General features: G+C 41.6%; 1 protein-coding gene across 2 annotated transcripts in view; it reads right to left on the reverse strand.

Moving 5' to 3' along the window:
* Nucleotides 1–17532, reverse strand: part of TNFSF11 (TNF superfamily member 11) — a 44847-nt gene extending 27315 nt beyond the window's left edge. Inside the window, exons 1-3 of one of the 2 annotated variants that reach the window (XM_010374492.2) lie at nt 17314–17532; nt 13479–13617; nt 9097–9256 (exon numbers count right to left, since the gene is read on the reverse strand). Coding sequence is in view for 1 of the 2 variants with exons in the window: in XM_010374491.2 (XP_010372793.2) it covers nt 6377–6595 (219 nt within the window). In the remaining variant the exon portion in view is untranslated. Of the gene's footprint in view, nt 1–6376; nt 6742–9096; nt 9257–13478; nt 13618–17313 lie in introns of those variants that run through there. The other variant, XM_010374491.2, reaches the window with a different exon arrangement.
* Nucleotides 17533–21462: the final 3930 nt, after the last annotated feature.

Here is a 21462-nt window from a genome sequence, read left to right on the forward strand (position 1 = left end):
TTACCTCCAAACAAAACTCGAAGTCAGACGTGTAATCTCTCTTTTTTGTTGACTCTCTCATCAGTGTTTCTCAAGCTGGAATGGTATACCTGGCAGGGGGTGTTCGGGAATGGGTGCAGGTGATATCTGGTGTCATCACATTAGGGTGGGGGGGGCTGCATGAGCAGATATTACAGATGTGTGGTGGAGGGATGCTAAGATTCCTGTCATGTAAGGAATTGTCCCACCCAAAATATACTCATTGAGTAATTAGCTGATTGCCTGTTAAGAATAGGTGTCCAGCATTAGAATATCTTTAATCACTACTCTTTAAAATTGTCAGCCTGCTCCTGCCAAGCCTTTGCAGTGGTTTCAATTGCCAGGTAAAGGGTGGCAATAATTAGCTATCACCTGTTTTAATAATGAGAATTTAATTTGTCCTCTTTGTTTAATATTCAAGGTACTTCATCTGTATTTTCTTATTAGCAGGCACAAACTAGGTGAAAAAGAAAAGCTACGTAAGTTTACAAAGCTCAGTCAAATTAATGACAAGTCTCTCTTTCTCTCTTTTAAAAAGTAATGGGAATGATGTGTTAGTTTATTAACCAACCATTAGAAATAAACTAAAAAGAGCCTATCCATATCTGAGATTCTCAAAATGAAATGACAGCCTTTTTTTTTCGTTGTTTTTTTTTTTTTGAGATGGAGTCTCACTCTGTCGCCCAGGCTGGAATGCAGTGGCACCATCTCGGCTCACTGCAAGCTCCACCTCCTGAGTTCACACCATTCTCCTGCCTCAGCCTCCCAAGTAGCTGGGACTACAGGCACCCGCCACCACCTGGCTAATTTTTTTGTATTTTTAGTAGAGACGGGGTTTCACCCTGTTAGCCAGGATGATCTCGATCTCTTGATCTCATGATCCTCCTGCCTTGGCCTCCCAAAGTGCTGGCATTACAGGCGTGAGCCACTGCGCCCGGCCAAAATGACAGCCTTTTAACAAATGTACACTCACGAATACAAATTTTATTCTTTAGTTTTGCACATATAAGGACTATCTATAATCATCACGGAAGAGACACCACCGTAAAGCAAAACTGTGTACAATCTGTATTTATTTTTCCTATATTCTTTAGAATAATTAATACAAGTCATAATATGTGAATTTTTATACAAGGAAAGTTTTCAATCACACACTTGGCAAAAAAAAGGCTTACTTATGCCAGTGTGTATCCCACAAGACCAGAAAAGCCTAGGCAACTGATATGAAGGGTCACTGGGTTTAGACCTCAGGAAAGAAGAATCATGCAAAGGCCTGAATTGACGCACCACCAGAAAACTGCTGAGCCAAAGGAATAATGTGGCCTTAGTGGGGAAATGCCTGGGGACCCTAAACTTGGTTAATCTGGAGTCCTGCCAACAAGCTAAGAGCTGTCTAACAGAAGCAGCAGTCCCCTTTATTCTTTTTCTTTCTCTTTTTCTTTTCTTTTTTTTGGAGACAGGGTCTTGCTCTGTCACCCCCACCCAGGCTGGAGTGCAGTGGCATAATCATAGCTCACTTCAGCCTTGAAATCCATGGGCTCGAGCAATCCTCCTTCCTCACGCTTCCAAGTAGCTGGGACTACAGGTGCAGGCCACCATGCTTGGCTAATTGGCTAATTTCTTCTTTTTTTTTTTTTTTTTATCTTGGTAGAGATGGGGTCTTGCTATGTTGCCCAGGCTTGTCTTGAACTCCTGGGCTTAAGCAATCCTCCCTCCTTGGCCTCCCAAAGTGCTGGGATTACAGGCATGAGCCACTGCACCTAGCCCCTATATTCTTGATACTCAGGGTAGTCCACTCAGTAGCACCGTGGGCTCACTGAGAGCTTGCTAGAAATGTAGAATTTCAGGCTTCACCCTGGCATACTGCCTGGGAATATGCATTTTAACTAGATCCCAGGTGATTCTTACACACATTAAAGTTTAAGAAGTCATGCTTTAAAATATAGATTTTCTACTATTAAAACAATTCCAAAGTTCCCTGGACACCAATTTTAAAATTGTTTCACAAGTAACATCAATTAGTACAAAGATACTCCAACAGTTAATCATGGTTACTGATTTGATGCAAATAAGTACAGTGCAAAGATTTTGTCCCCTTTCTGTTAAAAAAATGCCCACATCCAGATCCCATCTCACTGCTACCCCACCCCTCACTGGCCAATTTCATCAACATCCCTAAGGGTAGGGTCCAATCATTTAACCTCTTCCCAAATACTTCGAATGTGCAATTGAGAACCACTGTTTTGGAAGGCAGCATTAGAGCTAAAATATGTATAAAACCCCATCCATTGTTTTTTCCCAAAAGAAATCAAGAATGCATGGCATAACTGCTTTTAATATACTCATTTATTTTGTTTACTCAAGGATCACACATTAGAAATTTATTTTTAACCTACAACCACGTCTTTCTCATTCCAGTGCCCTTGCAGCTCTCCTTTCCTGAAAATGGATACTAGGAGAAAAGGGAGGAGGAGAGGTTCAGGGTGCAAGGCCAGCCACACACACAGGTAAATGAGGGTCTCTAAGCTGAAGGAACTGCAGAGCAGGGAGGCAGCCAGACTGATGCTGGACCCTCAGCAAATGCCCACAAACTGACTGAACGAATGTATCACCTACCCGACAACTTATCTATTGACACACATTAGTCTGGTTGGAGGACTGCATGATTGAAAAAGTATACTCTTTTAGCTACTAATCTGATAATTCGCATATTACGATCAGAAACAGACATATTTGTAGTGTTGCAAATCATTAGAAAAGACTTTGCAGTAAATTAGACATACAAGGCACTGGGCTAGATGCTACAAATAAGGTGGTGTGCAAAGCAAGCAGTCCCTGTCTTTATGGAACTTACACCTCATTGAGGAACACAGAAATTCAACCAAAAGTCACAGTAAACTGAGTAGCAAATGAATTCATTGTACTTAGACATGTCTGAAAACATGAAGTAAATCTTGAATATCTGACTTAAAATGCATTTGTCAGATAATGTGGTGCCTATGAAATAAACTGTCTCATTTTCTTTTAACTTCCTTGAAACCTAATCATTTGTAGGGTTAAATGAGGCAGGATGCTTGACGTTTGTGCTACTTTGTTATCTGTGTTTTCAAACAGGCAGTGCACACCTCTACATCAGATTTTCAGTAGTGACTGCTGTCCTATGGTAACAAACAACCAGGGAGGTTGGTTTGTGCATATTGGAGGATCGAGGGAAGAAGTTAAAAGAGCAAAAGATCTTAAGTTTTCTGAAAAGCTTATCTTTATAGCTAAACCCTAAGCTTTGAATATGGTTATGCGGATGTTAAAGACACACACACACACACACACACACACACACACAGAGCAACTTTTTGAAAGGGTTTTCTTTTTTTTCTTTGTAAACCAAAGTATGAATACTATGTGGTAAATATATAGCAGAAGCCACACACTATTTTCTCTTTGTCAGGGTGGTGGGGGAAAAGCCAAGCTACACTGGATCAAGTAGATATATATTTTTTAACATCGAGGCACATGCAATCTGCAAACATTTAGGAGGCTGATTCAATTTTATCTATTCAAATATTTAAGAAAACAAAATTTTTAAAATCGTCCCTGTAATTTTTACACTATTCTGGGCATTCTTCTAAATGCATTTAAAAACTCAAACTGCTTTTCCTTGAGGATTTGCATACCTTCTTTTCTCCACCTTTAAACAAAAACAATAAAACGAATCCCTCATTTTTAACTGTAAACTACAAACATGTTACTGGATACTTTGTTCTCATTCAAATGCATTTAGAAACCCCAAATAGTTGATTCACAACTTTAGTGGGAATCATAAAACTACTATGATTTATTTGGTACCAAGTTCCAATCCAAAAGAGCCGACATAAGTGAAAATGTTAAATCAGCGGCAGGTCAAATGGAGACTATTCTCTTAGCTAGGACTTTGAAAGAAGGTCTCTAACACATATAAAAGGGGAAAGAATTACAGAGTGAACCCCAATGCACCCATTAGCGCTTCAGCTATTACCAATGTATGGCAAATCTTTTTTCATCTGTAAGCAACCAGAAATTATTTTGAAACATATTCCAGACACCATAGCAGTTTTATCTGTAATGATTTCAGAATGTATCTCAAAATGATTAGGATTCCTTTGGGTAACAATTGTAGACACAATATCCAGTAAAATGCATCCAGATCTAGTGGTATATTCAAATGAACACATTGTTCCTAATATTTTTTCTTTACTGAAGGAGATGGCCTTTTTAAAATGCAGTACGAAACTGGGTTCGGAGTAATGGCTAAATTATTTTGCACAAGTCAAAGGAACCGAATCTTCATGGTATTTAAGAAAACCGTACCCAGAAGTCTGATGATATTAACTTCTCCAAAGGAATATTTTCTGGCTAGACTTACTAACTCACATGTTTACTTTGAAAAAGAGTTCTGAGTGTTTCACTATTTATCCATACAGCATCAAGACTGCTAAATGATGATGGGAGATCACTGAAAGCCCCGACTCCTCAGCCCACGGGGAACACCGAGAATTCCTAGGGAAAAGCTGAAAAAGTCTAACAAGAGCCCAGCAGGTCACTCTTTCCTACATAGCCACGCCACCGATTTCCACAGCTCCTGCCAGTTCAAGCTGTTCATGGTTCCTAGAACTCCTTCATTTCCGACTGCTCTTTCAACATTGGACACTCACTTCACTGTTATGGCAATGAAAATGCCATGTCCCTAAGGTATTAGAAAAGATAGACAGTGGAGAACTACTGCCTCTTTGATCCCTTTTCTGAATGTTTCTCTTTTGTTTGACTAAGAATTTTAATGGTTTTATTAGGCCCCTCGGCTCCATGCCTATAGTAAGTGGACACTGTGTGTTGAATAAATGATTCTTAACTCATTCCATGGCATGTGATGGTGCCATGCACAACGCTGGCACTCCATGCACAAGCACTAAATGGGATGATTATTAACAAAATGCTGGATGGGAAAATGGGTACACCATTCTTACTGCAACACACTCCAATGAAAGAAAGACGCTTAGTCACTTTCACATAGATTTGTGTTATCTGTGTTGCAAGTAAATCACTCAAAAGTTGTCTTTTTAGAAAAAAACTCTCAATGGGTAGATTATATTTAATGCAGATTTTCTTAAGTGTGGCTCATTGCATTTCTACTTTTAGTAGGTAATCACACTAGTTCTAGAAAATGCAAACTAGCGGATAATGAATTCTTAACAAAAAGCCTATGATTAAAAGTAATGGAGTTCGAGACATTGGCACATGTCAAAAAACCATACAATCCAAGCAATGCCATGTTTTGATGCATCCCGTTTGGTTTAGTAATCACCTTTGAATCTGAAAACGAATGTAGTCCAAACCCAACTTTCTTTTCCCATAAAAAAAAAATGCACAGTCAGCCCCCCACTTCCTCTGAGAAAGAGTTCACAGCACCAGACAAGAATATTTGAATGAATCCAACCAACTGCACTGCAATTTCCAAGAAAACACAAGAGCATAAACCACCAGAAAGCATATTACAAATTTACCCCTTCCTTCCTACTATCTCCCTGCAGTTCCTAGCCGTCGTGCAAAAAACCTCTTCATCTTTTCGAAGGTTGGTTATTTGCTAGACTGTAGTAACACCGTGCCATCACACACACCTCGCTTCCTTCCTCCGCCCACCTCCCTGACAGGCACGTGGGGCAGTCCTTCTTCCTTCACCCCCACAGGACAGCGCCACAGCCGCAGAGCCCCCATGCCGAGCCCGCGCCTCTCTGGTCGCGCCGTGTCATTCTGCCCACCCACTGGGCGACCTGGGCACGAGCGCGACCTCCCGCTCTGCGCAGCCCTCCAGCCCTGTGGCCCCAGCACACCTGCAGAGCAGCCAGGCGCAGGAACCGAAATCCGCCGGGTGGTGGGTGGGAAGAGAAAGGTAGATGCCCAAGTGAAGGCGCTCAGTTTTTTTCCTACATGAACAGAAGTTGATTCTTAACTTCAAGTGAGAAATGACAGGGAGAAAAAGCACGCAATCGCTACCAGAAAAAGTGAGAGGCCAGTGCTGTTTCCCAGCCTGGGGACGGGGTGAGATTCAAACCCATCGTCTGGCCAGGGGAGCCTGCCCTCGGCGCACCGCGGAGCTGGGGTGCGTGCGCGGAGAGAGAGCAGAGTGCGCCCAGAGAAAGCAGAGTGCGCCCGACAGCCCCGCGCCAAGTTGTCCCCAAACTCGACACTCCCTCTCTCAGAGTCACTTTCCCCCTCCTGAATATGCAAGCTCTGGGGAGCCCAGCCCCGCGGCCGGACTCGGTTTCCAAGTGCCGGGGAACGAGATGGGCGCTCCCGGCCGCGCGCCCATGGGAATGTGGCCACTCACCTGCGCTCTGAAGTAGAGGAACAGGGCGACGCTGCAGACGACCTGGCCCAGCCCCAGCCCAAGGAGGGCCACGAACATGGAGCGGGAGGCGGCGGGGGGCTGATGCGGCGCAGGCGGCGGCGGGGCGTGCAGGGGGCCCTCGTGCGGGGCTCCGGGACCGCCGCCCATCTCCTCCGAGCCACGCAGGTACTTGGTGTAGTCTCTGCTGGCGCGGCGCATGGCGCTCGGCCCTCTGGCCCCGGCGTTCTCCTCCCTCTCCTGCTCCCTCCCCTTCTTGTCTGCGGCCAACTCCGGAGGCTGCGGCGGAGCCTCGACGTGGGGCGCCGACTTGGAGCCCGGCTTTGGCTCCTGGGGCGCGCGGGCAAGCGGGCAGGGCGCCCGGCAGCCTCAACTCTTATAAACCGCTTGGAGAGCGCTGGCCTCGGGAGCCAATCAGCCCCAGGCGAGGGTGCCTCTTCCACTCCCACCTCTGGCTCCCCTTCCTTCCTTTCGCCCTCCCTCTCTCTCAATCACTGTCACTGAAGGGCCTCCTTCGTGGGGGCCCTCCGAGGAGGAGGCTGGGGGCGACTCCAGTGGTTCCAGACTCCGCCTGCCATTCTCAGCTGTCTTTCTGGAGGTCCAAGAGATGGGCTAAGGAAGACGCAGAGGAGACCTTTGCTAAAGAATAAGGATTGCACCTCAGATATTCCTCCTGCAGTTCACATCCTGGAGTCTCGGTTTCCTCCCTGGGATTTAGAAAGTTGAATTTGATGGTCTCTGAAGACCCTTCCTATCCAACCTCGACCCCCAAAGTGCTTCCAAATAGTTTCTCAAAGTATTTTCGAAGACTTCGAAAATTCCAGAATCCCCTTCCCAAATCCCTATTTCTGCATCTTGAACGTGATGTTGAGTGAGGCAGGTCTGGAATGTGGCAGTAGAGAGCCTATAGACACCAACTCTGACTTTATAAAGGTGAAAACGGTGCAGAGAAAAGGGTAAAGGGGTGTGTAGCCAGAAGCAAGCATCCGAGGAGGGCTCACCCAACCGTCAGGAAAGAGATGTAACACGAAGCTGATAATATAAATGTTAGTTTCATTGCTAAAGAAACCTTGCTAGGGATTTTTAAAAACCTCTATTCAGAACTGTGGCCCTTAGTGAGAAAACAAAAATATTAACATTACTTACAAAATTCTGATACTTCAGAAGGAAGTTGCTGACCAATTTAAACACCCATGAAACTTAGGATGTTTCCACTTTTTTATTAATACTGTCATCCCACAGTATCCATGGGTTCTACATCTGTGGGTTCAGTGAACCATGGATCAAAAATATTTGGAAAAAAAAAAGGATGGCTATGTCTGGACTAAACGTGTAGACTTTTCTTGTGATCACTTCCTAAATAATTCACAACTAGTTACATAGCATTTACATTGTATTAAGTATTATAAATAATCTAGAGATAATTTCAAGTATATGGGAGGATGTCTGTAGGTTAAAAGCAAATACTATGCCAGGATATGTTAAGAAACTTGAACATCCATGGATTTTGGTATTTGCGGGCAGGGGTTTAGTGGTGTCCTGGAACCAGTCTTCCATGGATATCAAGGGACTACTATGCCTTTTTATTTTGCATCCTCTTTCTGCCTAATTCGCTAATGAGTCCTTCTCTAGGCAAGATTTGTGACAAACGACAGGTCTCTGAGTTATTAAAGCATGTGTTCTAAATTGAACACTTAGACCTCAGTAAATGTTAAAGAAGAGTGACCAGGTTGGATTTGTTTTAAAGGCACCCATACAAAGAAAATGATCTATTCAAATTCAAAAATGCCTTTAGCATTTATATGTGTATCTAGCTTGGTGCAGAAGGAACAAAAACTTTTCAAACTCAAACATACAAACAATTGATGTCAATCTTCTACTACTTGTAGTCTTTAGCCTCTTCCTATTTTTTGTTTGTTAACTTTGGGAAGTAGGTTTATTGTCTTCTCCTCCTCCTCCTCCTCCTCCTCTTTTTCTTCATTCTATTCTCCCTCCTTGACTCAGGAAATAATTCCATATTTCTTCTTTCTTATAAATATTTATTGGGACCAAAGATTTTAAAAGTGTTATAACAACTAAACCCACAATGACTTTACTGTAGTGTCTTCCATTCTTTTTAATGGGTTTTTATACAATGTTTTATACATGTTTTTAATTCCTTGACATCTTGATTCTCAGGTTACAAGAAAGTCCCTCAAATCATGTTCAGGTGTGCTTGACCCAGGAGTTTCATATATGGGACCATTCCTACAGAGTTCTTCATATGACCTTTCTGCTAGCACTCCAAAAATGTCATCCTACTATATTCTGGCTTCCATAGACTGTATTAGATACTCCACTGTCAGTCTACCTGCTGCGCTTTCACAGGTAATGTATTTTTCTTGCCTACGTATTTACTTATTCCTTTGTCAACATTCACTCTCCAATTAATAGGTAAACTCCATATGTTCAAGGACTCCTGCTGTATTATTCACCTCTATAACATTCACCATTTCCTAAAATGTTGTTGCCTGCTATAGAAGGTGCACAGTAAATACTTGCTGAATAAAATTTGAGCAAAAGAATCTTCAAAGCCTCTGCCAGTCTCCCAGTCTAAGCCACACTATATCTTATCTGAATGAATCACACTTGCCTCCTGAAGAATTCTGTGCATACTGATCAGGATTTTCTTCTAAAAGCAAAAGTATATGTAATTTCCATACCTGCAATTCTTTAATGGCTTCTAAGAGTTGTTGGTATAAAGTCAAAACTCTGGAAATTAGAAACCTTCAATAGGCCAGGCGCAGTGGCTCACTTCTGTAATCCCAGTGCTTTGGGTGGCCGAGGCATAGGATCACTGGAGCCCAGGAGTTCGAGAATAGCCTGGGGAACACAGGGAGACTCTTTCTTTACAAAAAATGAACAAATTAGCCAGGCATTTTGGTGCACATCTGTGGTCCCAGTTACTCAGAAGGCTGAGATAGGTGGGTCGCTTGAGCCCAGGAGGTCAAAGCTGCAGTGATCCACGATCATGCCACTGCACTCCAGCCTGGGAGACAGAGCAAGATTCTGTCTCAAAAATTAAAAAAAAAAAAAAAGATAAAAATAAAACCGTCTAATGTTCCTCCACAAGCTGGCTCAAGACTCCTTTTCTATATCAGCTTCAAATGCTTACCCTTAACTGGAGTACTCCTCTCTCCAACTCCTACACCTGGAGGACTCTCCCACTTGTCTTTCCTTACTCAGCTCAAATGCCTAGAAGTCTTTCTCAGGTCTCCTAACCCAGGTGGCTCACTCTGTTTTATGCTCCCATGGCACCCTTAAATTCTCCTGTCATGTCACTCATGCATTTCTTCATTTTATTCTACAGATATGTCAGAGAGAACCACTATATGCCAGCACTGGGCTGGATCCTAGAAACGTGGTGATCAAGATAGAACATGGGCCTTACACCCTAGTGGGGAAAAAAAAAGATTCAACAAATCATCACACAAATCACTAACAAAACCGTGATTAGTACTTTGAAGGCAAAGTGCAAGTACAATGAGAATCTTATAATACTAGGGTATTTAGACTAGAGATTAAAAATGTTAGATTTAACATTTAAATGTATACAATTAGGTCTTTAGACCCTAGTATTATTATAAGACTCTCGCCGGGCGCGGTGGCTCAAGCCTGTAATCCCAGCACTTTGGGAGGCCGAGACGGGCGGATCACGAGGTCAGGAGATCGAGACCATCCTGGCTAACACGGTGAAACCCCATCTCTACTAAAAATACAAAAACTAGCCGGGCGAGGTGGCGGGCGCCTGTAGTCCCAGCTACTCGGGAGGCTGAGGCAGGAGAATGGCGTAAAACCCGGGAGGCGGAGCTTGCAGTGAGCTGAGATCCGGCCACTGCACTCCAGCCCGGGCGACAGAGCAAGACTCCGTCTCAAAAAAAAAAAAAAAAAACAGATTTTCAAAAAATAGGGAGAAACGTGCCACTGTTTTACATTTTTTCACATCTCTACTATTGGCCTGATAGAGTCACATTCAGTCCTGCACTCACTCTGCTACAATATTGCACATCATGCAGCCTCTAGAAAACTTCACTGTATGAATGAAAATGAAAAAGGAAGTCATTCGTTATTATGATGACACACTTTTCACTTTGCTGAACTCCAGAGAGGATCCAGCTTCTAGAGGTCACCTAAATTCCTTGGTTCCTTCATCTCCAAACCTCATTACTCCAGTCTCTGACCTCTGATTCTGTCCTCACAACTTCTCTCTGACTCTAGTATCTCCCTCTTTTTTTTTTTAATTTTTATTTTTTTGAGACAGAGTCTCGCTCTGTCGCCCAGGCCTGAGTGCAGTGGCAAGATCTCGGCTCACTGCAAGCTCCGCCTCTGGGATTCACACCATTCTCCTGCCCCAGCCTCCCAAGTAGCTGGGATTACAGGTGCCCGCCACCAGGCCTGCCTAATTTTTTCTATTTTTAGTAGAGACAGGGTTTCACTGTGTTAGCCAGGATGGTCTCCATCTCCTGACCTCATGATCCACCCACCTCGGCCTCACAAAGTGCTGGGATTACAGGCGTGAGCCACCGCGCCTGGTTAATATCTCCCCCTTATGATAAGAACCCTTGTGATTACATTGGGCCCTCCCAGACTATCCAGGATCATCTCTGCATCTCCAGATCCTTAACTTGATGACATATGCAAAGTCCATTTTGCGATGTAAGGTAACATATTCAGAGAGTCTGGGGCTTAGGATATGGATACCTTGGTGGCGGCGGAGGGCATTAATCAACCTACTGCAGTGTGGGAAAGCCATCCCACTTTTGCTAGCCCCTGGGTTCCTTACCATCCCTTGTTAATCTGCTTAACCCTGACCGCAACTCTTCAAATTAAAATCTTTTCAGTTAAATCCTTTGGATTTGCCACCTATTTCCTGCCAGGATCCTGTATAATATACTTGTTAAATCTGAAGCCAGTTACAACTAATTTATAAGTGTGGGTATTATAAAATATATATGCAACCCCTCATGCTAATAACAATTTTTAAAATGCGTATAATCGTAACTAATAAGTTTGTGAAAATATCTTACCCTGGAAATGGGGTCAGCCTGAGCAACTTTATGAAACTGGTGGACTTTGTCTTTGGTACTTAACATCTGTCCTTTGATCACTCTTCTTCCTTTTCTGTCTGTTCCCACCTCTTCTGATTTCAGGTCTGGGCTCATATGCTGCTCACTGAAAACCCAATGAAACCTCTCACGTAGGACTGGCCTCCCTAATAATCTAATCCAGCTTGCCCGTTACCCTTTACAGGCAACTTGGTCTTATAACATTCCCTTCAGCTAACAAATTAACTAATAAGTGACAACAAATTAACACTGACTGTGTCCATGGACAATTGAATTAAAATTTTACATTGGCAGTCTTCTGGAAATATACTGCCTTACCCCTGTTAACTTAAATCACACAATTTATAAATTTAGAAAGGTGAGTTTTATTTCTTAAGAATGAAATTACAACCTGCAGGCAGGAAGGGCAGCCTGTCACTGGAAAAAACCTAAAGCAAGCCCTTCAACAGAGGGAAGAGTAACACAGGAATTTAAGCTGAAGGGGTTGGCAAAGTATACATATTCAACAGGAAATAGGAAGAGCTATGAATATTCATGAAAGGGCGTGAGCATGCGTGATAGGCAAACATGCATGTTACCTGCGTCCCAAGTTCCGTTGGGATGGAGATTTAACATTTAAATGTATACAATTAGGTGAAGAAGGGACAAGAAGGCACTCAAAGGTATATCCTTTGTAAAACCAGCCAGAACCAGTCCATGGTTGGTGGTCTCTTATCAGGAGAAAATTACAGAAATCAGTCTCTTGTCCAATCAAAGCTGTCACTGTGGCTTGTGTAACAGGTGGGGGCTCAGTTATTCAGTGTCTGATGCTGGGGAGCTGTAACTGCTTCAACATCATTTATCTCAAAGCCAGTGTTGTTTAGCTGCTGGAGAAAGAGGGAGAAGAAACCTTGTGGGAATTAGAACACAGTTTATTCGTTAAGTGCAAAGCGTGCGACTTAACCCTTGCCTGGCATGGCCATAGGTCTTGTTTACAATTTGGTATCTTATTGCCATAAACAGTCTATTCTGTCACTCTTATGATCTCTGTTTTAACATTAATGCTGTCAATTGTTGTGTCTAAACAGCAAAAGGAAGGGAATATAATGAGGCGTCTGACCTACCATCCCATCATGGTCGGGAACTCAGGTGGGTCTTTTTATTATTATTATTTTAAGGTTTCTCTGAGGTCCCCTTGGCCAAACAGGGCCTATTCGGTTGGTTGGAGGCTTAGGATTTTATTTTTAGCTCTCACCCCTAAAGGAGTGCATTTTTAATGGTAAATTATCAGACATCACGGAAAACCAGATGGGAGGTGGGAGAGGAAAAAAATCTTGGTCATATATGAAGGAAGTAAACCTGTCCATAACTGTTTATCTCTTCTATGCACAATGCTAGAAATATTTAGAGTAATTTTATCTCTTACTTACTGGAAAGCAACTCTGTATGATAGGTTTTTAATTCATTAATATTATCTCAGGCTTATTCCTAAAATAAAATTAATCTAAAGTATTACAGCTTTTAAATAAACTTTTGGGAAATACAAAAATTAATTAGAGAGATTGTCGCTGTTTCTGAAAACATAATTAAATAATATCAAAGGGTCTGATTATATTCATTTCCTAAATGTTTCCAGAATCTGAGTTTTCCTCAGAAAATAATTTTTTAATAATTTCTTCTTTGAAACCCTTATTTTTACCATATTACATCTTCCATAATATATTGTTTAACTTGCTGTTTCATGTTATTTATGTATTTATTTATTTATTTTTGAGACGGAGTCTCTCTGTCACCCAGGCTGGAGTGCAGTGGCGTGATCTCAGCTCACTGCAACATCTGCCTCCCGGGTTCAAGCAATTCTCCTGCCTCAGCCACCTGAGTAGCTGGGATTACAGGCATGTACCACCATGCCTGGCTAATTTTTGTATTTTTAGTAGAGATGGAGTTTCGCTCTGTTGCCCAGGCTGGTCTTGAACTCCTTACCTCAAGTATCTGCTTACTTCAGCCTCACAAAGTGCTGAGATTCCAGGCACGAGCCGCCGCGCCTGGCCTTTATGTTTTCATCCTGAGTATGTTCCTTCATTTGATCTAGATCTATGTTCAATTTTTCAGCAGTTTCTGTTCTATTATTCAGGCAATCTGTTGGATTTTAAAGTCCAAAATTAAATTTTATTTCAAGAAATCCTTTTCTCTCTTCAACTGGTCTTTCACAATAGCTTCTTGTACCTCCTCAATAATTCTCCTTACAATCATTTATAAATTCACCTGTTTCTTTACCAAACCTTCTCGGTCAATAAGCTGCTGAGTTTATTTGATTCAAGTCCCTCTTTCAAGCTCCTGAGACCCTTTGGGTGATACCTGACCTTTCTTTTCCTACCAATGTCCATTGGTGTTGCTCCCCATCGCTTCTGGTATGTCAGATTATTAGAAGGGTCTTAGGCAATGGTAGACATCCATGAAGTGAGGGGTAAGGAAGGTGCTTCCTTACCAGGATGGCAGCTTAAGAAGGACTGGGGCTCTCTCAGGGCTGGAAATTTCAAGTAGATTCCATATGTCTCTCAGGATGCATAGGGATCACCTGGCCAAGTGATTATAGTCTCTCAATAAGCTATGGGATTGATTCTCTTGTCAGACTTCCCCAAATCTACTAATACTTAGGTCTGCTCATTGTTGTAAATAATTTTGTCCAGAAGTTGGCCTGCGCTCTTCTGTTCCTATACTGTCTCCTTAGGTCCTAAAGCCTCAGGTAGACTTCGTATCCCCACATACTCTCTGTGTTATTGAGATGGGAGTGGGAGGGTGTCAAGGAATAAGCCTATGCCATATTCCCAGAGTGCTTGTTCCCTTCCTCTTGTCTGTAAATGAGCCTCTCATCATTTCCTGCCTAAGTACTAAAATGGCTTCCCTTTCATCCTTCCAGCAGTCTCCTCTCACTTAAACCCATCTTCCAGATTGATCTATTTTTCATGAACAACTGTATGTATAACTTCCCCTCTTGAAACCACTCAGCAGCCTACCAACACTTAAGATCAAGTCCAGGCTCTTTACAAACTCTTCCTTAATTTTTTTCCCATCTCTTTCTTTAGCCTTAATATCCATCACTGCCTTGCACTTAAATTTCTAGTTTTAAAACATAAAGAATAACTTGTAGTTTTCTTGTATGTCATACTATTCATTTCAAACCTCTATTTCTTTGTTCATGTTAATAATTTAGTCATTCAACAAACATGTACTGCATACCAACCATGAGGCTGGTACTCTGGTAGGCATGAGACATAATGCTGAATAAAATAGATAATTGTCGTGCCTACAAAGCTCACACTCTAAGGCAAATGTTGTAGAAACATTGAAAGAATAGAACCCAATAGAGGCCAAGAGAAATTAAAGCATATTATTTCCTCCCTGCAGTGAGAGTTTAGTTTAAAACCATTCAGTAAACTGCTTTATTTATTACATGGAAGATCTCAGTAGACCATGGCATTACCATAACAATAACAACTAGACAAAGCCACCCAGATACACTACAGAAAATATATATTTTTTCTTTAGTGTATATATATATATTTATATATATATATTTAAAGTTATCGATGAGCTGATAATGCAAAAAAAAAAAAATCTAAAGGGACGGAATTTCACATGAACATTCTTTTCTAGGTAAGAAAGATTAACAGTCCCTTTCCTCCCTGGGAACATATGTCAAGCATAAACACAGATAGGTGTAGTGTTAAGTTTGCTGTAGGCAGGGAGATTTTACTGGAGCTAATGTAACAGATTAAAATCTACAAATGCCCAACTATTTTCTCCAATTACTGATCTTCTTCTCCCACAGACTTTTTGTTGAGTACTGGGCAAAGTGGCTGGGGAACCGGGCTGGAAAGGTAGAGAGAGATCTTCCAGTGTATGAGAGAACCTTGGCAGAAAAAGAGAACAAAATAAGAGCACAAAAAAAATATCCTTCAAGATATTTGAAACAAGAATTGCACTGAAACTACTTAAAGCTACAACCCAGCTCAGTTTCTGATTGGATTGAAGTCCTCACCTTAGCTGCAAAATAATATCTATATTAGTTCTTTTATATACAATGCTTGGTATACAATTTTTAAAATCACATGACATGACAAGAAGCTGAAATGCATGGTTCATAATGAAGAGGGAAAACATATCCAATTAAAAACAGACCAACAGATGACCCAAATATTGGAAATAGTAGGCAATATATATATAGATTTTTTTGAAATGAAGTTTCACTCTTGTTGCCTAGGTTGAAGTGCTATGGTGCCATCTTGGCTTACCACAACCTTCACCTTCCGGGTTCCAGCAATTCTCCTGCGTCAGCCTCCCAAGTAGGTGGGATTGTAGGCATGTGCCACCATGCCCGGCTATTTTGTATTTTTAGTAGAAACGAGGTTTCTCCATTATTGGTCAGGCTGGTCTCGAACTCCTGACCTTAGGTGGTCTGCCTGCCTCAGCCTCCCAAAGTGCTGGGATTACAGGTGTGAGCCACTGCACCCAGCCTACAATAATTTTTAATAATTCTTATACATACAGTAAAGAAAACAGAGGCAAAGGTAAACAAAATGGATGAAGAGAGAGAGAATTGCAACAAAGAAATGGTATGTTTTTAAAAATAAGCATGTGGATATTCTAGAACAAAAAAAATATCTAAAATTAAGAATTAACTAGACTCAATGATGGACTGGATAACAAAACAAATTAGTGAATTCAAAGCCAATTCAATAGAAAACTTCTAAAATAGAGGAAAAATAATTAGAAAGTTAAACAGAAGAAAACATGAGAAATATGTAGGACATTGTGAAATGATCTAACAGATGTGTAATTGGAGTTCCAGAAGGTCAGGAAAAAAACGCACCAGAAGGAACATAGAAGAAATATATTATGGTGAGAACTTTCCAAACTGATTAAAAGCATTAACTCATTGACTTAAAATGTCAGAAAATCACAAAGTGGGTATGTACAAAGAAATCTACACCTAGCCACACCATAATCAAACTGCTAAAACCCAAAGACAAAGAAAAAAACCTTAAAACCAACAAGTAGTCCCTATTTTTTCCCTCTGGCTAGAAATCTCAGGTAGGTTTCATAATGTCTTTGTTCTTTTTTTTTTTTTTTTTTTTGAGACGGAGTCTTTGCTCTGTTGCCCAGGCTGGAGTGCAATGGCACGATCTCAGCTCACGATGATCTCAGCTCACTGCAACCTGTGCCTCCTGGGTTCAAGCTTCAGTCACCCAAGTAGCTGGTCTGACAGGTGTTCACCACCACACCCGGCTAATTTTTGTATTGGTATTTTTAGTAGAGACAAGGTTTTACCGTATTGGCAAGGCTGGTCTCGAACTCTTGACCTAAAGTAATCCACCCATCTCAGTCTCCTAAAGTGCTGGTGAGCCACCACATCCAGCCTAATTTCTTTGTTCTTACTTAAATAATAAAAAGTCCTCTGGTCACTTTTAGTCCTGAGAACACACTCATTTCAAAAATTAAAAGAGGTCCAAGTTAATAATAAAAGCTTTAATTCAATTTCAAGTTAAATCTTCTTCCCTCCCTCAATTCAGAACTTTCAGTCTGGAAACTTTACTATGGGAAGGGGAGCCTGCTGTGGGTGGGATGGAGCTGGAGGGGTCTTATTTGACCAGTAAAGTTATAACCTGGGTTGGTGCTCTCTGAGCTTGGTAAAATGTTCAGAGTGAATTCTTTCATTCATGGGACTCTTTCGTGTTTTCTTAATGATTTTCCCACTGGAAACATCTGACTGAATCTCCCTTTCCCTAGCTGACTGTTTACAATTCTCCCCTCAATTTCTGCAACTAATAGTACCTCTCATTCTTTTTTTCTGGCTACAGCCTGCCTCTGGCTAGAAACCTTCTTGGATGGGGTCCCTTTAAAAATGATCCTCAGACTATCCCCTTCCTGGTTGCCCACATCACATCCCTGGTACACATTCTGCCTTGTTGTCAGCGAAAACACAGTTTGTTTTCACTGCGTGCAGCTTGGTCTTAGCTCTGCCACCAGAGAGGCAGCCTCAGCCACACCATTCACAAGTTCTGAATTGAGGGAGGGAAGAAGATTTAACTTGAAATTGAATTAAAGCTTTTATTATTGCTTTCAGTCTTCTTAGATGTGAGACAAATCCCAGGCTCTTTGTTACCTGAAACTTCATAACAAATATCAACCTCTCCAACTGCTTGTCTCAAAGCCCCTCTCACAGATTCTCTAAACAAACTATGGCTTGATTACTTCAACCTCAATTATGTATATCCTTAACTTGGTTTCCAGATTCCTTCTCTACAAGTATCTTTCTTTGAAATATGGGAGTTTTTGCCACCTAGGATTTAGTTTCCACTTTAACATGCTGATCCACAAGCAAACAGGCACTCACCATAAAGTGTAATTAGTAAGTAAAATGTGTCCTGGGAGCACATGAGAGAAGTTCTTAACCTAGACTTGGGAGTCCAGAAAAGACTTTTTGGAGGAAGCCATATTTAAGATGAGGCTTGTGGGATGAGTCAGTTATCCAAGCAAAGTGGGAAGACACACATATAAAAGCCAAGAAGCAAAACAGGATGTATTCAAGGAACTGAAAGTTTAGTGTAGCTTGATCAGAGTTGAAGGAAGAATAGTGAAAAATGAGACTAGAAAACAAGCAGGGATTGAGTCACAAAGCTTTTGTCACTCACAATAAAAATTTGAATTTTATTTGGGAGCAATGGAGAGTCATTGAAAGTTTTTCTCGCAGGAAAGTGACATGTCTGTTGTGTAATTTAGAATGTGCTTTGACTGCAATGTGGAGAATAGGTTTGAGGGAGGGTGGTAGAAAGAGACGGGCAGAGCAAGTCTGGACTCAGAGAGCCGGTCACTAGACCACGGGCCACATCCAGGCCAGGACTGAGCATGGTGGTGGCAGAAGGGGTGGAGAGAGGCAATGGGTCTCAGAGGCACTTAGGAGTGGAGTCCATTGGGTTTGGTGACTGACTGGCCATGGCAAGGTGAGGAAGAGGAAGGAGTCAAAGATGCCACACAAGTTTCTGTCTTTGGCAACTGAATTGGTGCCACTTGCTGAAATGAAACTCTCTGGAGGAAGAGCAGGTTAGCCAAGCTCCACTTCACACTCATAGTATCTGAGATGCTGGTGAGGCCTTTCCTGCTTTTGTTTGTTTCATTGACAACCCTCTTCAACCTTCAAACCTCATCCCAGGGGATATCTCCTTCTTGCTGTTCCCAAATTCCCAGAATTTTCTAAGAGACCTTCCTCTCTTGCTCCTCACTCGTACCTTTATTTTTTATTTCTTTTATTTTACCTTTTTGAGATATTACCCAGGCTGGAATGCAGTGGTACAATCTTGGCTCACTTCAACATCCACCTCCCAGGCTCAAGCAATTCTTGTGCCTCAGCCTCACGAGTAGCTGAGACTACAGGCGTGTGCCACCATGCCTGGCTAATTTTTGTTATTTTTAGTAGAGACGGAGTTTCAGCATGTTGGCTAGGCTGGTCTTGAACTCCTGGCCTCAAGCAATCTGCCCAATTTGGCCTCCCAAATTGCTGGAATTATAGATGTGAGCCACTGCATCCGGCCTGTCATTCACCTTATCCTATCACTTTCCTCATTACAGTGACTTTAACTATATGAGTGTCTTCTCTAGTAGATTATAAAAGCCTTGAAGATACAGAATCTGTATTATTCATCATTTGTACTCTCATCACCCAGCAAAATGCCTGCACATAGTAGGCTCTTTATTAGTGTTGTTGAATACAGTGGATCCTCCTGAATCTGAAAATATCGAAGCAGTAATACAGATGCAAACATGGATATGGTAAGATGTTCCTGAACAAACACATATCAGACATACCCACGGGGGCAGACATCATCACAACAATACACATGTATCACATGCAAACAAGGTACTGCCAGCCTTCTAGGAAAGGTAGAAGAAAAAGAGTAAAAACTGAGATATCCAGATGGAGCTTTGTTAAGAAGGATTGAATGCCTGGACCAATGTCATATCAGCTCTGTCTGAGTGGAGATCTTATGTATCTCTCTGTTATAACAAGCTCCCTCTCATGAAATTGTACACAGGTTTTACCAAAGTCACCCCCTGCAAAATAAGAGAATAGAAATAAATGATTGTCTTACACATGAATATATTTATGCTCCATTACAGAATGAAAGCTTTAGAAATCTATCCTAAACCAAAGTGGCTAAAAAGAGGGACTCTGAGCCCACATGTCCTGTGATTCATTCCAAGATCTGCCACTTACTGGCTGGTTGATATTTCTGTGCCTTAGTTTCATCATTTGAAAGACAAAACACTCAACGGGAGTGGTTACAGGGTCCCACTGCTGGTACACTTAAGTGGTACAACGGTCTGATTCAGTACTTATGGGGTTGTTGTAAGTATAATATGAATCAATCTATACCAGATCCTTAGAACAGTGCTTAATATATGCATGTTGTTGTTCTCACCATTCTTCTTTTTACTATTATGATTTTGTTGTTGTTGTTACAATGACTACTACACAGCATCATTATTCAGCCCGTCAGATTTCCATCAACATCAGTCAGCCCTGTAAGTAGGAGGAAAGGCACCGAGGAAAAGCACTGTCACAAAGTCCGTGCACTTTCCTTAGTGGCAGCATAATGAATCTTGAGTAATCATTCTGACTCTTATCTTTGAAAATAAATCCAGCGTATATGAAGAGAGAAAAATCGAAGCACTGGCTAGACATCTCCTACAGTAAAGGACAGCCACTGGCCATTAGAAATGATAGGTGAAAGCTGGGGAGGAGCCAGAAGAATCCCACAGGAAACAAGGAGCACACAATAGGACAGCTGCAGGCTCACCCAGCAGGGGCCCCTCAGCAGGGCAATGGTCCCATTCAGGCCCATGGTGCCGACCATGGCAAGACCTTGAGGAAAAGTCGGAGTACATCAGCATACCCTGTTTACTCAAGTAGAAGCATTCTATGAAAATATGGTTGGGTGTGGTAGCTCATGCCTGTAATCCCAGCACTTTGAGAGGCCAAGGTAGGTGGATCACTTGAGGTCAGGAGTTCGAGACTAGCCTTGCTAACATGGTGAAATCCCATCTGTTAGCAAGGCTGACAAAAAATACAAAAAGTGGCCTGGTGTGGTGGTGTATGCCTGTAATCCCAGCTACTCGGGAGGCAGAAGAATCACTTGAACCCAGGAGTTGGAGGTTGCAGTGAGCCGAGATGTGCCGTTGCAGTCCATTCTGGGTGACAGAGCAAGACACTGTCTCAAAAAAAAAAAAAAAAAAAAAAGAAAGAAAGGAAAAGAAAAGAAAAAAAAAGATAATATTTAAGTATTGCTACTGTGATTGGTTATAATTCTCTCAAGATGTGTGTTATAAAAGTTAAGATTAATCTTTTATCTAGAATATTTACTTATTTTTTTATGGTAAAATATTTTTGAGAAAAAAATTATTGAGAAATACATAAGGTCATTGTTCATAGTAAGTCATCTGTTAGCATGTTAATATGCCTAAACTCTTTTATGTTATTATTATTAACATACTTAAGGACACCACAGGACAAGTGGGCAGACAGCATAACTTCATTTTATTTTGGACATTTACACTTACATTTGACATTTACCCTTTCTATACACAATTTTTATGGAAATTGTATGACTCATCTCTAAAGGCATTGATAAGAATATAAAATTTCTTAATATTTTCAAAGAAAACTTAGCATTTCTAAGAACCATGTACTGAATTATACTAACCATCTTGGACTACAAAAGTTCAGATAAAATCTATTGCCTTTGAAGGTAAATGTCTATTGTTGGAATTTACAAGCCCAACATGGACAGAGGCTTGGTGGGGAAGTTGTAGAGTGGATTAATCATTGGGTGGGTAGCTAATCTCAGTAATCTTTAAGGTTATTTCCAGTCCTGACATATAAACTAGCAGTCTTAACTGGCCCTTCCAGGTGTCATAAACTGCAGT

This window comes from Rhinopithecus roxellana, chromosome 18 (genome assembly GCF_007565055.1).
Source record: "Rhinopithecus roxellana isolate Shanxi Qingling chromosome 18, ASM756505v1, whole genome shotgun sequence".
In the NCBI taxonomy this organism is placed as follows: domain Eukaryota; kingdom Metazoa; phylum Chordata; class Mammalia; order Primates; family Cercopithecidae; genus Rhinopithecus; species Rhinopithecus roxellana.